Genomic DNA, 15,621 nt, shown 5'->3' with positions numbered 1-15,621 from the left:
ATGATTTCATTAATATGAACTAATTGGAATATGTAAACTTATAATCATAAAGCTTAGGATACAGGTTACTAAGGGAATAAGACTAGTGAATGGGGAGTGGCTGCCTAATATGTACAGAATTTTTAATGAGGTTGAACTTAAGTGTTTGGAAATGGGTAGAAGTGACATTAGCTCATTAATGGGATTATAAGTAATAGTGCTGAAACTAGGTGAAGATGGTTGAAAGGTTTTTTTTTTTAAAGTCATGTATGTCACCAAAAGGAAAGTTAGACATTAACTATGGGTGGTATAACACACTGCACCTTGTGGTCGACAATGTTTATGATTAACACTACAAATAAGTTCTTTCATGAACTAGTACATAGGTACGACACTTGTACAAAGAGTTCACAATAGATTGGTACATGGGGAGAAAGTACCACCAGACTATGGACTTTGATTAACAGTTGCATCTTAATATTCTTTTGTCAACAGTAAATAATGTACTACACAAATACTAGGGGTCAATAATGGGGGATAAAGGGTATGAGTGTTTTGGGTTTTCTTTTTTTTAATGTCTACTTGTTATTTTCTTTTTGGAGTAATGGAATTGTTCTATAATTGATTATGATAGTGATCACACAGCTAGGTGTTGATACTGTGAGCCACTGATTATATACTTTGGATGGATTATAGGGGGTGTGAATAAATCAATAAAAATTGAGTTAAAAATTAAAGGTTAAATTTGAGTAAATTGTCAATAATAATATAGACTTCAATACCCCACTTTAAACAATGGCTAAAATAGTTAGGCAGAGATTTCAGCAAAGAAATAGAAGACATGAAGAGTACAACCCAACTAGCCCTAACGTCTGTGGGACACCATCCAGTGACAACAGAATAAACTTTCTTCTTCAGTGCTCATGGAACATCCTCCAGAATAGATCCTATGTTAGGCCATGAAATAAGTCCCAATACATTTTAAAGGATTGGAACCATTCAATGCCTGTTCCCTGAATACAATGGAATGAAATTAGAAATCAATAATATAAGGAAACTGTAGAGTGGGGAAATTATGTGGGAATTTTAAAGCACTCTTAATAATGCATCAAAGAAGAATCAGAAAGGAAATTGAAAATACTTTGAGATGAAATGAAAATGAGAACCTTTTGGGTTGCAGCTAAAGCAGTGTATATAGTTGTAAATGTGTATATTAAAAAGATCTCATATCAATAACCTAACTTTCCACTTAAAAAACTAGAAGAAGAAGAGCAAACTAAACCCAAAAGAAGTAGAAGGAAAGATAATAAATATTATATGGAAATAGAGAATAGAAAAACAATAGAGAAAATCAATGAAAAAATTGGTTCTTTGAAAAGTTCAACAAAATTGACAAGTGTGTAACTGGATTGACTAAGAAAAAAAGAAGATGCAAATTACTAGTATCAGGAATGAAAGAAAGGACATCACTGGTGATCTTACATAAACAAACAAAAAAAAGACTGTAAGGAAATACTGTGAGTAACTGGGTGCCAACAGATTATATAACGTAGATGAAATGGACAAATTCCCAGGAACACACAGACTATCAAGACTAACTCAAGAAGAAATAGAAAATCTCAACAGATCCTAAACAATATAATACCCCGTATTAATAGAAGGACAAAAACCACAGGTCATCTCAATAGACCAAAAAAAAAAAAAAAGTATTTGACAAAACACAACAACCTTTGGTGATAAAAATACTCAACAGCTAAACACAGAATTACCGTATGACTCAGGGATTCTACTCCATCTATACCCAAAGGAATTGAAAACAGAACTCAAACAGATATGTTAATAGCTACATTATTCACAATAGGCAAACACTAAAAACAACCCAAGTATTCATTGACAGATGACAGGATAAGCAAAACATGTTATATACATAAAGTGGAATATTATTCTGCCAACACAAAGGGACCAATATTATATGACTCCAATGTTATGGTAGGCAAATTCACAGAGAAAGTAGGTTAGCGGTTACTGGGGGGTGGGGGGAAGGAAGAAAGGGAGGGAGGCATTGCTTAGTGGGTCTAGAGTTTCAATTCGGGGTGATGGGAAAATTTTGGACATCATGGGGATAGTTGCACAACAATGTGAATGTAATTAATGCCACTGAAGTTCACACTTAAAATGGCATGTTTTGTTATATTTAACACACACACAAAAATCCCTCCCAAAACCCAACAACACTCAACAGCTTAAGGAAGAAACTTCCTCAATCTGATTAGGGGCATCTGTGAAAAAAAATTACAGCAAGCATCATACTTAATGGTGAAAGACCAAATGCTTCCCCAAGATCAGGAAGAAGGAATGTCCACTGTCCCTGCTAATCTTGAACACTATACTGAAGGTACAGGGCAATTAGACAAGAAAAAAGAGATACAAAACAAAACAAAAAGCATCTACTTGGAAAGGAAGAAGTAACACCATATTGGCTGATGACATGTGTGCCAGTTTGAAGTTATTATGTACCCTAGAAGAGTCATGTCCTTTAATCCTCATTCCATATTGCTGGGTGGGATCTTTTTTACTGTTTCCATGGAGATGTGACCCACCCAATTGTGGGTGGTAACTTCTGACTAGATGGTTTCCATGGAGATGTGTCTCCACCCATTCAAGATGGGGTTGCTTACTGGAGCCCTTTAAGAGGGAACCATTTTAGGAAAAGCTTTAAAGCAACCAGAACCAACAGAGTCCACACAGTCAGAGACCTTTGGAGATGACAAAGGAAAATGCCCCTGGGGAAGCTTCGTGAATCAAGAAGCTGAGAGAAAAAGCTAGCAGATGTTGCCATGTGCCCTCCCAGCTGAAAGACAAACCCCAAACTTCATCAGCCTTTCTTGAGTGAAGGTAACCTCTCATCGGTGCCTTCATTTGGACATTTAAATGGCCTTAGAATTGTGAGCCTGCAACTTAATAAATTCCTCTTTTTTAAAAGTCATTCCACTTCAGGTGTATCACATTCCGGCAGCATTCAAACTAGGACAATTTTCTTGTATATAGAAAATTGAAATAAAGAAAAGCTAAAAACCCTTCAATTGGGCTGTCTCATGGCAAGTCCTATCATTGCCCTGGGCTCTTCACCCAGCCCCACAGTTGATTCATTGCACTAAACCCTGTAGCTTCTTTGGTTGGGGAAGGAGCTGAAGAGGAGTGTGCTAAGACTGTTGGGTGTTGGTTTTCAGCACCTGGGGACCACTTATCTGCCAAGAGTAGAAGGGACCTAGGCCATAGCCTACAGAAGTGTGTCCTGACTGCCTGAGGTCAGAATCCAGAATAAGATGGCTGCTGCTGGGCGTACTCACTTTCTCCCAACTCCCCCTTGGAAAAAGTACCTTCCCTGCATCCAGGGCTTAAGAGACAGCCGTGTTTTATGTCATGTGATCTTCCTCTAGCCGCTGATTGGCTACCTATCCCAGGCTGGCACAAAGGTGATCCAATCAGCTTCTCAGCATCTAACTCGGAAATACTGAGAATCAGACCTTTGGCCGTGGAAGCTGAGCCAAGAGGTCACGGTGCCTCGAGGGCAGACATGCATGAGAAGGAAACCCTGGGAGAGAGGGAAGAGGCAAAATAGGACAATGCTTTGGCATCTCTGAGAGGGGCAGAGTGGCCCCCTCCCAGCCTGTGTTCTGGGACAGCCCTTCGGGTGCTTTGAAGTGCATTAGAATCACCCAGGGCTCTTGTTCAGATGCAGATTCTGATTTGGTGGCTCTGGGGTATGGGCTGGGGCCTGAGCGTCTGCATTGCTAACAAGCTCAAGGGCAACGCTGCTGCCTCCATGTTAAGGACCACAATTTAAGGAGCAACCAGGTAGGTAGGCCACAAAGCTTTTCCATGGGGGAAATGTTTTTTTCTTTTTCTTGAGGAAATGTGGGTACACTCATGTTCCTTGCCAAAGATGGCATTAGTTTAAATTTCGAGAACATGAGATGCCATGGGGAAAGGGGCCTTAGGAGAGTGTGGCGGTTTGGAGCTGTCTGTACCCCAGAAAAACATGTCCGTAAAGTAATCCATTCCTGTGGGTGTGGACCCATTGTATATAGGCCCTTCTGATGAGGTTACTTCAGTTAAGGCATAGCCCACCTCATTCAGGATGGGTCTCTATCCTATTACTGGAGTCCTGTATAAGCTAAATGACATTCAGACAGAAAAAGAGAGAAAGCCAGAGAAAGTAAGAAGCTGGACATCAATGGAAGCCAGAAGAGAAGGGAGAGGCCAGGAGAGGCTGCCATATGCAAGACTGTGTGACAAACCAAGGACCAAGGATCACCAGGAGTCAGCCGCAGAACCTCAGTCTTTGGGGAGAAAGCATCACCTTGATGTTGACTTGACTTGGACTTTCTCTTAACTTCAAAACCTTGAGCCAATAAATTCCCAGTATTGAAGCCAGCTCATTGGATGGTATTTGCTTGAGCAGCCAAGGAAATGAAAACAGTTGGGGACTGGGGAGCAGCTACTGTTGGGACAGCCCCATCCCTGTCCTGAGAACATGAGTTTAGTTTCACCTTTGTGAGCTGTCCAGACTCCTTGCACAGGACCAACTACAAATGTAAATGCAGGGCCTTGTTCAAAAATGAAGAATTTCAAGACGACAATAGCAAAGCATTAGATCAAGCACAGAGCCCTTCTAAGAGGCAGGGTCCTGTGCACCTACAAAGACTGCACACCCCAAAAGCCACCTGTCCTTGGAAGGTGACCCCATGATCCCATATTCCAATCTCCCCTTTATCTTGGCTGGGAACTGTGACTCACTTTTAAGCAACAGAATATAGCAAAAGGTGATGGAATGTCACTTCTGAGATGACCTCATTCTCCGAGGCACCATCTTGCTAGCAAACTGTCTCCAGAGATTCTCTCCCTTGCTGGCTTTGAAGAAGCAAGGGACCATGCCGAGAGGTTGCAAGGAGCTGAGAGCGTCTCCAGTAGGTAGCTAGCAAGAAGCCATGGCCCTTAGTCTTACACAGCCACAGAAGCTGTGAGATAACAAATGCGTGTTGTTTTAAGCCTCTAAATTTGTGGTGATTTAGGGAGCGATAGATAACTAATACAGAAGGTCTTCTCCAAGCTCTCGATTGGAAGACGTCTTGCTGAGGTGGTCTGGAACCCTTTGCTCTCATTCTGCCCCCATCAGGCTGTCAGTGGGTCTGCACTGCAGAGAGGGCACTGGACAATGGTCGGCAGCTTTCTGTTTAATGGCTTTTATCTTTGTTTATATAAATTAATAAATCCATCAGTCTCTTGGGAATTGGTATAGGGGAATGGAGGTCCTCCGGAGAAAGTGATTAATTCTGAGACATGTACAAAGTGAGGTGTTTTGTTTCTTTTGTATAAGATTTTATTGTGATATCTTCACCCATCATACAATCTATATAAGTATACTGTCAGTGGCTCAAAATATCATCATATGGTTGTATATTCTTCACCAGATCATTTTTAGAACATTTGCACCACTCCAGAAAAAAGAAATAAAAAGAAAATAGAAAAAACCCATGCATCCCATACCTCCTACCCCTCCCTCTCATTGACCACTAGTATTTCAGTCTACCCAGTTTTTCCAAATGAGGTTTTGAACCTGCAAGGCTGGGGGTGAGCTGGGGGCCAGTGTAGACCAGCCACTCCCCGGGGCATCAATTGGGATCAACTAGAGGGGGTGGGCAGTTGTGCTCTCTGGTTGTTTAGCTCCTTTTTATAACTTAAACGTGGAAATCTGGATTTCTCCCTATCTTCCCTTCATTTTTAATTTTCAGTCAAAGAAAACATTACCAACCCTTTACTTTCTTTACGGAAATGTTCCTCACTTTGTAGACAACTTTATGCTCCAGCTGGCGCATTTCAATTGGATTTCTTTTAGAAAATGACATCTGACACTAATAACATTTGGCTGGCCTGCAGCTGTCCCCAGCAGGGTGTGGATGGCAAGGGACAGGTCTGGGCTTAGGTCAAGGTGAGTCCAGAGTCGTGGCCTCACAAGGGCCCTGGCACCCTCAAAGGTGGGGGAAACAGGCCTGGAGAAGGGAAGGAACAAACCCACAAGGAATGCAGTTGGAATGAAGTGTGACAACAACAACACAACGCTGAACATAAGCCCTGCAATGTTACCACTCACTGGGGTGTCCGGCTAAGAGCATGGACGCTGGAGCCAGAACTCCTGGATTCACAGCACTCTATGCCTCAGTTTCCCCATTGGGAAAATGGGAATAACAGTACTTAATAGTAGCTACTCATTGTAATGATCGTAATTGTAATTTGCATCCTGCAACAATCAAACCTCTTCCCTGGGACCCCCCAGTGGCCCATCTGTTGACTGTTAGGGAGGTAGGAGCTGTGTCTGGGTTGGGGGCTGAACACCTGACATGGCTGAACCTCTCTTCTCATCAGCCAGGCGGCGCCCACAGAATTTCCTGCCGGGAAAAGATGTCAACTTTAGATGATGAGCCCATTCATGTCAACTCCTTTGCTCAAAGGACCCTGAAGCTGGGGCCCCCTCTTCCAGCACCCTACCCCTTCTCCCAGCACTCTTCCCCTCCCCACCCCACTCCTGCGCCCCGGAGTACGGAGGGATGGAGGCAGGGCGTGTCCCCGTGCGGGGCTGGGATTGGGGACGTCCCCGCCCCTCGGTCCCCCTCCCCCCGCCCCGCCCCGCCCTCGCTGGCTGCGCCGGCGATTGGCCCCGGGCCCCGGCGGAGGCGTCCTGGGAGCCCCGCGTCCCCGCGTCCTGTCGCGCTGCTGCTGCTGCTGCTGCTGCGTCCCGCGCCCCGAGCCATACCCCGGGTCCCCACCATGGGGCTGGAGCTGTACCTGGACCTGCTGTCGCAGCCCTGCCGGGCCGTCTACATCTTCGCCAAGAAGAATGGTATCCCCTTCGAGCTGCGCGCCGTGGAGCTGCTCAAAGGTGCCGCCTGGCTTCGGGGCTAGGGAACCGAGAATTATCGAGAGTGCGGGGTCGGGGTGGTGGAGGGGCGCACACGCCCTAGGGGGAGCCCTCCCCGCGCCACTCCCTTTGTGAGTGGGAGACCAGGCTGAGAAAAGCGAGCCACCAGGGGGACTGGAAATCCAGGACCCTCGTCCCCTACCGCCAGTCCCCTCCCCACCCCGCGACGCCTGCCTCTCCCAAACTCTGAGGTCTCCTGGAATGGACGACCAGTCTCCACTTTAGGCGAAGAAAGGAGGGAGGGCATGAAGAGCAGAGGAGAAGCTTGGCAAAGAGAAGGGGGTGCAACCTGATGGGGGTAGGGGGTATCCCCAAAAAAGAGATGGGGATGGGAGGAGAGGGGCTAAGGCAGAAGTGGGGAGCCTGGGACGGTCAGGTGATTCAAGGCATTGCCCCAGGGCCCCAGCTTCCAGCGTGATCCTGTCTGCCCCCCCTTCCTCCCTCTGCCCCTCCTGCTTTGCCTTTTTCTTCTCTTCTTGCTAGGAAGCGGGTGTGTGTGTGTGGGGGGGGGGAGTGGGGGGGGTGGGGAAGCGGGGCAGGCAGGGGTGAGCTTCCTTGGGCTACAGGAGCTGCCAGCACCAACTCTGGCGTGCTGGGGAGCAGAAAGGGACCTGGGTGGGTGGGGGTAGGGGGTGGCTGGATGAATGCCCTGCACCCTAAGCAGTGGGGTTTGTTTGCATGGCTGGCTCTGAGGCTTCCCCCCCAAGGGACACCACTGGTTGGGCAAGATCCAGCAGGGGAGAGGGTCCGGGGGTGGACAAAGGGACGCCCACGCCGGGCTCGTCAAATAAAAGGGTGCAGGGGAGGTGGGTCTCACCCAGAGAGGAGGGCAGGGAGTCCCCAGGAGAGGAATAGATCAGTCTGGAGGGAGGGTAGCAGGTGTACTTGAGGATCCTGCATGGCTTTGAGGGTGTTCCACCTGATCCTGGGGTCATAGGGAGCTACTGAGGACTATTGAGCAGGGTGGCGGTGAGCCCTGAGACAAACAAAATGGGTGAGTTCAAGAAGAGACCAAGGACACTGGGCTGTAGCTTCCAGGGGCTTCCGTGGGGTCCTAAGGCAAGGGTCAGAGCTGTGTCCCCAGGGCTGGGGTGGGGACACAGAGGGGCCAGTGGAAGCTGCTGCAAGGAAATAGATCCCAGGAAAGGGCCACTTGTCTGAGATCACTGCTGGGGGATGGGGAGTGGGGGAGGCAGTTGCTGGAGGAGACCAGGGCACCACTCAGCCTCACCAACCCCCTGCCTCTGCAGCTTGGGACCTCCAAGTTTGAGCGTGTGAAGCTGGTGGGCAAGGCCTGGCCCTGCCCCTGGGAGCTCTGGGAGAGCAGCACCCCACCCTCCCTGCCGTGTGGCCCCCCACTGCACCTTGGCCATGCCGGGGTGGTGGGGGGGAAGCCAGGGACCGGGCACGGGACCAGGGAGGGCTCAGCAGTCCCTTCCCCTCTGTCCATGCTGGGCTTTTCCACAGGTGAGCAGTTCAGCTGCACTTTTGTCCAGTTGAGCCCCTTGATGAAGGTACCGGTTCTGAAGGATACGGACTTCATTTTGAACGAGAGGTAAGCAGAACCCTGGAGCCAGCCTGTCCTAACCCCTCAATTTTTTTTTTTTGGACTTTTTTTATTGTATAGTGTAGCATATATACAGAGTAAAGAAATGAAAAACCAGTCGTTTTCAAAGCACTCATCAACAAGTAGTTACAGGACAGATCCCAGAGTTTGTCATGGGCTGCCATACCATCCTCTCAGATATTTCCTTCTAGCTGCTCCAGAATATAGGAGGCTAGAAGGAATATATATATTTTTTATCATCACAATCGACTTTTTTTTCATTTTTGTGAAAAATAGCCGATATACAAAAAAGTGATACATTTCAAAGCACAGCACAACAATTAGTTGAACAGATTTCAGAGTTTGGTACGGGTTACAATGCCACAATTTTAGGTTTTTACTTCTAGCTGCTCTTAGATACTAGAGACTGAAAGAAATAGCAATATAATGACTCAGCACTCATACTCATTTGTTAAACCCTACTTTCTCTGTGTAACTCCACCATCACCTTTGATCTTTCTCCCACTCTCTAGGGGTATTTGAGCTATGGGCATTCTAACTTTTTCACTTTGGAAGGGGCTGTCACTAATATGGGGTAGGGAGATGGAACTATCTGATGTTCTGGAGAGGCTGGGCCCTCTGGGTTTCAGGATTTATCTGGTCCAGGGACCCATCTGGAATTTGTATGTTTCTGGAAAGTTACCCTCGTGCATGGAGCCTTTGTAGAATCTTACATATTGCCCTAGGTGTTCTTTAGGATTGCCTGGAATGGTCCTGGTTAGACTAACCCCTCTATTTTTTATAGACAAGAAAAATAACGTCAGAGGCAACTTAAGATTGGGGTGCCCAGCCAGTGGGGTGCCCCACGTTCTTAAAAACTTCCCTGTGGTCCCAAATTCACATATCCTTGGTAACCTGCCAGCTCCAGGCCCCTTTAGGGAATCTCCCCTTATATCCTGCAAAATGCACAGGGGACCAGAACTTTCCCAGTTGGTTTAGATAGGGGCTTATTCCTGGAGAGAGAACGACTTCAAGAACCAGCAAATGACACACAAACCCTTATTAAAAATTGGCTATTTGTATTTTGGGAACGCACACAGTTTTTATCGTTAATCAAGTGGTTTTTAAGATAGTGTTTAAAATTTAGACTCAAAGATGCTCTGATAGCTGTATCTGTAGATTTTTTTTTCCTTCCTTGCTTTGATTTGAAATTGGTTTCTGAAACGTATTGTACAAACAGGGTCTCCGATGATTGTTTAGATATTTTATTTAGATGTGCCTGTGTATAAGCTAACTAAGATATCCATTGTAGGTGGTTACGATACTCATATGTTAATTGTAAAAACATTTGTATCCTCATATTTTCCTGAAATCAGGAAAATGTTTAGTAACATAGTTCATTACTATAGCAACGTTGATACCTGTAATAACTTCCTACTTGATATGTTGAGAACATTCAGGGTTTTGGCAGCTGATCAAGCGGCATTTAAGTTAGTGTTTAATATTGAGAATTTAAGAAACTCTGCTATCTGAGTTTGTAGCTGTTTTTCTTACTGCCTTCATTTTAAATTGGGTTATGAAACTTACTGTGCAAACACAGGTTTTATGATGATTATTTGCCTACTTTATTTAAATGTGCCTATGGATAAACAAATGAAGATATCCATCTTTGGTGGCTCTAAGTGTATTGTTTGTTTCCTCAAATAAAAATATTAAATAAAAAACAATCAGACGATTTGAGGCATGCGATGGGAGTGGATGCAAACTGGCAAGCATTGACTTCCTTAAGGCTGAGCTTTGGTGCCACCTCCTTTGGAAAGCTCTCTCTGTATCCCTGAGCAGAAACCAGCTCTGAACCCTTGGGAGGAAACTCTGCCGTGGGATTTTTTTGCTTGGCGGGGGTGGGGGGGGGGTGGGGGTGGGGTGGGAGGACAAGTTTGGGCATTAGCCTGGGAAGGACTCTTAGCTCTGCTGAGGACTCTGAGGTCCATCCTTTCATCTTCCTAAGCCGGGCTTCCTTATCTGGAAAACAAGATGCACATCCTTGGCAGATTGTCAGGAAGACTGTAGAAGGCACGCAGTGTGCAGCATTGCACGAGGCCCTTTCCCACGCCCATCATGCCGTGTCCCCTCCTCCCCCAACAGCGTGGCCATCCTGCTCTACCTGACCCGCAAGTACAAGGTCCCCGATCACTGGTACCCCCAGGACCTGCAGGCCCGCGCCCGCGTGGACGAGTACCTGGCCTGGCAGCACACGACCCTGCGGAAAAGTTGCCTCCGAGCCCTATGGCATAAGGTAAGACAAACCCGGGAGGTGGGAAGTGGGGTGAGGGCAGAAGGCACCCTGGCATTCTTTTCGCTTTAGATACTTCCGATGGACCCATCTACTCGCTCTTTCTTCTGCTGCGCCCAGGTTGTCCATTTATTTAAGCCTGAATTCTTTATTTTAATACTGTATCTCCCAGGTCTAGAATTTCCATTTGGCTCTTTGTGAAGAGTTTGCATTTCTCTGCTGAACTTCTCCACTGTTCACTCATGTCATCCATCTCTTCTTCTAAAGTCTTTATTACAGTTATGGTCGCTATTGAAAGGTCATTTCTGGCCAATTCCAACACCCGGTCCTCTGTGGTTCTGTTTGTAGCGATTGTTTTATCCCTCTGCCTCTCAGTTATGAGTCACATTTTCCTGCTTGTTTGCATGTCATGCAGTTTATTTGTTGTGTGCTGGGCAATGCGTATAAAAGAAGATTAGAGATGGACCGAAATAATAAATAACTCCAGGAAGGGCTTGTACTGTCCTGGGTTAGGAAGCCCAGATGAGAGCTAATCTCTTCTGGCTAATCAGGAGTTGGGCTGGGTGCCAGCTGTCATTAGTTCCAGTGTATCTCTGGTTTCAGATCATCTCTGTTTTCCAAGATACTGAGTATGAGAGGAACAGGTTGCTCATTCCAGCAGGGTTTTGGAATCTTAGCTCTAACTATGACCCAAAACTCTAAGGTTGCGCCCTGCCTTTCAGCCCTGCCCCTCGTTCTCCCATCCCCAGCTCCAGTGCTGCCGAGTGAGAAAAGGCCTGCCTCTCTGGGCCCCGGGAAAGACGGGCCTTGGAGGGGTCCACGTCCCTTTGGCATTGAGTTCATTTAAGCCAGGGTTGGGCAATGGAAATATAAAGTGAATCATACGTGTCATAATTTTTTTAGCGGCCACACTGAAAAAAGTAAAAAAAAGAGACAGGTAAAATTAATACATTTGGCTTAACCCTCTATGTTAGAAATATTACCCATATCAACATGAAATCAATATGTAACTGTTCATTAAATATTTTACATTATTTGTTTTATACGAAGTCTTCAAAAACCAGTATGTACTTTATATTTACAACACTTTCTCACTTAGGACCAGCCCCATTTCAACTTGTGCCTCCCTTCTCTCTCTCCCTCCCTCCCTTCCTTTCTTCCTTTTTCCCTTAAAAAACAAAATTCCACTCTTCTTTTGGTGGCTTTGAAGAAAAACACAATTATTTTCTTTCCAGTGCCATTGTTATGGGGTACATAATACATTGTGACTGTCAATACATTGTTTGTAATCAGAAACTTCACTTCTTGTTTTTTGTTTTTTGGGTTTTTTTGCATGCTGTGTGGTGGAGGTCACATTTCATTCTTTTTCCATGTGACTGTCCCATTATTGCAGCACAATTTGTTTTTTTGGGGGGGGGTTGGGGGGGAGTGCATGGGCTGGGAATCGAACCTGGGTCTCCTGTATGGCGGGTGAGAATTCTACCACTGAATCATCCGTGCACACCCCCAGCCACTCCTTGTGCTTTAAAATCCAGAAAAGTGTATAGATAATCGTGGGTCGTGGGTTTTATTGTTTTGTGTCACCTCATTTCTTGTAAAAAAAAAAAAGCAACATTAGAGAACAAAAGTCAAAAGACCTCTTTGTTTCCTCCTCTCCTTCCTGAGAAGCCAGCATACTCTGGGATTCAGGTTGCACCTTTCCAAGTCACAATTTTATGCATGATGACATAAACACATTAATAGTTCATATAAATGCTTTTAGGCTTACATTATTCTGCCACTCACATTTTTCACTTGGCCTTGTGTGCTTTGGATTTTTCCATTTTGCTCTTATCGATCTAATTCATTCATTTTTTTAAAACTTCTTAAATTGTATCATATAACATATATACAAAGCAAAGAAAGAAAAAAGCCATCATTTTCAGAGCAGTCTTCAACAAGTAGTTACAGGACAGATCCCAGATTTTGTCATGGGCTGCCATACCATCCTCTCAGATTTTTCCTTCTAGCTGCTCCAGGATATAGGAGGTTAGAAGAAATAAATATACATATTTTTATTGCCAAAATTGACTTTTTTTAATGAAAAATAACATACATACAAAAAAGCAATAATTTCAAAGCACAGCACGATTAGTTATAGGTTTCAGTAATTAATTCATTTTTAACTTGCTTTATGTTATCACTCGATGTGAACACGTCAGAATGTTTTTATCCCCCTGTTATCATATTTTATATTTAAGAGGTAACAAGAACCCATTTACAGCACCTAAGAGCTTTGGAACCGCCAAATGGGAACAGGAGGGGAATGGAGACAGGCTGTTGGCCTGAGCCAGGGAGGTGGGGCAGGTGTCGCTTCAGGGGACCTCTTCTCCCCAGCAGGAATGCCAGGTTCAGGTGGTGAGCACAAAGCGGCTGGGGTACAACAGATAGAATGAACCCTACTGTGGATAATACTTAACAGTATAGTTACAATTAATATTCTTTCATCCATTATAAAAAAGGTACCCCTTTAAACCCTGTACCTTCTGCATGATTTTTTTGTTTTTTCAAACCAGCAGCTGCTCTAATAAAGCAAAGCAAAAGAAAACAAATGGTGTAACTTTCCAGCCACGGTTCGGTTGGGCTGATTTTATACTCAGGGGGGAAAGGGATTATAAAATACCTTTAGGAAGACAGATCCCAAGCCAGACCTCCCCCAAAAAATGCAGCTGCAGGATGAGGTTATATTGGGTATGTCTCCTGAGCCATTCTAGCTGATATCCCCAAGACCCAGCGAATTGGAGATCACCGAGCAGGGTCGTTTCTGGGGAAGGCGTGAGTCCCCTGGGAATTTCCCTGCAGGTCCAGACAAGTCCTGGAAGAAAGATGCCCACGGACCAGGGAGAAGCTCCAAGGAGGGTGGGGATGAGCGGGGGGGTGGGCTTGCCTTCTGGCACCCTGTCTTTGCCTGATCACCCACCAGCTCATGCTCCCCATGTTCCTGGGGGAGCCGGTGACCCCTGAGAGGCTGGCGGCCACACTGGCTGAATTGGAGGCCGCCCTGCAGCTGCTCGAGGACAAGTTCCTCCAGGACAAGGCGTTCCTGGCTGGGGCCCACATCTCCCTGGCTGACCTGGTGGCCATCTCGGAGCTGATGCATGTGAGTGTTCTGGGGGGGTGGGGGTGGGGCCCATGTTGTCCCTGTCTGGCTGTGGGACCGTGCTTACGTGGGGAAGCCCCCCATCTGTCACTCTGTGTCCCCAAGACCTAGAGATGCTACCCTCTGTTTGGCCTCACCCCTCTGCCCTTCCCACCCCTTGTCCCATCACAGCCCGTGGGCGCCGGCTGCCCTGTCTTCGAAGGCCACCCCAAGCTGGCCGCATGGCGCCAGCGCGTGGAGGTGGCAGTGGGGGAAGACCTGTTCCGGGAGGCCAATGAGGCCATCTTGAAGGCCAAGGACTTTCCTCCAGCGCCTCCTGCCGTAAAGGAGAAGCTGCTGCCACGGGTGCTGGCCCTTATCCACTGAGGGCCCCCCGACCACGCCCCGCGCTGCCCTCCAGACAGGAGGGGTGACTTTCCCAGGCCCTGCTGCCCCTCTGGTCCCCAAACCAGCACCCTGCCCCCACCGGCCTCCTCCTAAGCTGCCCCAAAAATCACAACAGCCCTGGGCTACTCCAGGGCACAGGCAGAGCTTGTTTGCTTTAACCCCTGCTATTCCATTTTCAGTGTGGGCAATAAACCTGGGCTCAGGCTGAGTCTTGGCTTCTGGCAGCATCGATCTTTCCTTCCTGGCCCTCGGCTTGTTCTCTAATCAGAAGAGCCCTTTCCCTACAGCTGATGCTTAGTTTGTGCAGAATAAGTAATCTGGTTGATTGTAAATATTTGCAAATGGATGGAGGTGATGGGAGCACATTACCATCCTAAGTGGGTGCGATTGGGGTTGAAAGGGAAAGTTTAGGGTCGCGGATGTCACTAGTAGAAAAGCTAGAGGGTAACACGTGGGGCTTTATAACATAAAACATAGTGGACCCTTTTCAGGGTGGAAATGTTCTATAATTGATTGTGGTGATTGTGCAACTCTGGGTATACTAGAAGACAGTGCTTGTACACTCTAGATGGGTGTACGGGATGTGACTGTATCTCAGTAAAGTCGCTTTAAAACAAAAAAAAAGGTCTGTACCCACCCTCCCCACCCACCACAGCTCCCAAGAACTAAATGAACGCATGCCCTTTAGCCTTTTGGTCCTTGGAGAAAGTGATTTATTAGCCCAGCTCAGCTCCGCTGGGACATCAAGCATAGTCACATCTCACCTCTGTCTGTCCCTGAGGAACTGATCCGGAGGAAGTCATCCAAAAGGCAGGTCTCCCCGCCAGCTGCCCAGCACCCTGGCGTTTCAAGTGCCAGGCGTAGGTGCCTGGTGGAAAGTGTAAACAGAAAGGGTGCACTCAGATTGCGCTTTGGAAAGAATATTCTGGCAGCTGCGGGGGATTCACTGGAGGGCAGCCAAGGAGGAAGGGGGGCAGTCATTGGGGCCCAAGATGACTTGTGGGGAACGGAAGGTTACCGAAGTGGGGGTGGGGGAGGGCATGCCCCCTCCCAGCCCAGCCAGGACCACCGCACGGGGACAGGAAAGCACTCCTGAGGGGGTGGGTAAGTCTTACTTAAACGGGGGAACACGGGGGTCCAGGACCCCACGGAGGCAAAGCTATCTTCAAGTTTTTTAAAAATTTATTAATTAAAAAAATTTAGCAAACCAAATAAAACATAATAATCTTCAAGTTTTATAATAAACAATCCTCGGGTCTCTGAATCTCGGGTTTGGGGACAGGGACGTGCCCCAGGAG

The 15,621-nt window shown here is 46.6% G+C and overlaps 1 protein-coding gene across 1 annotated transcript; it reads left to right on the top strand.

Annotated features, from left to right (window-relative positions):
- Positions 1-6,704: 6,704 nt before the first annotated feature.
- LOC143683824 (glutathione S-transferase theta-1-like) lies at positions 6,705-14,843 on the top strand. Its single transcript, XM_077160208.1, has 5 exons — positions 6,705-6,919; positions 8,426-8,513; positions 10,650-10,800; positions 13,760-13,936; positions 14,108-14,843. Exons 1-5 carry the CDS (start codon positions 6,808-6,810, stop codon positions 14,300-14,302), a joined length of 723 nt encoding a protein of 240 aa, XP_077016323.1. The 5' UTR covers positions 6,705-6,807; the 3' UTR covers positions 14,303-14,843.
- The last annotated feature ends 778 nt before the right edge of the window (positions 14,844-15,621 follow it).

Source organism: Tamandua tetradactyla, chromosome 5, assembly GCF_023851605.1.
Source record: "Tamandua tetradactyla isolate mTamTet1 chromosome 5, mTamTet1.pri, whole genome shotgun sequence".
NCBI classification, from domain to species: domain Eukaryota; kingdom Metazoa; phylum Chordata; class Mammalia; order Pilosa; family Myrmecophagidae; genus Tamandua; species Tamandua tetradactyla.
The sequence above is the reverse complement of the archived record's forward strand: the minus strand, read 5'-3'. Positions and strand labels throughout refer to the sequence as shown.

What these genes read in the sequence shown, in the direction of transcription:
- LOC143683824 (XM_077160208.1), top strand. Translation starts at nt 6,808, where the DNA reads ATGGGGCTGGAGCTGTACCTGGACCTGCTGTCGCAGCCCTGCCGGGCC. An exon ending in CGCCGTGGAGCTGCTCAAAG is followed by an intron (nt 6,920 to 8,425) that starts GTGCCGCCTGGC and finishes GCTTTTCCACAG; the next exon opens with GTGAGCAGTTCAGCTGCACT. An exon ending in CCATCTCGGAGCTGATGCAT is followed by an intron (nt 13,937 to 14,107) that starts GTGAGTGTTCTG and finishes GTCCCATCACAG; the next exon opens with CCCGTGGGCGCCGGCTGCCC.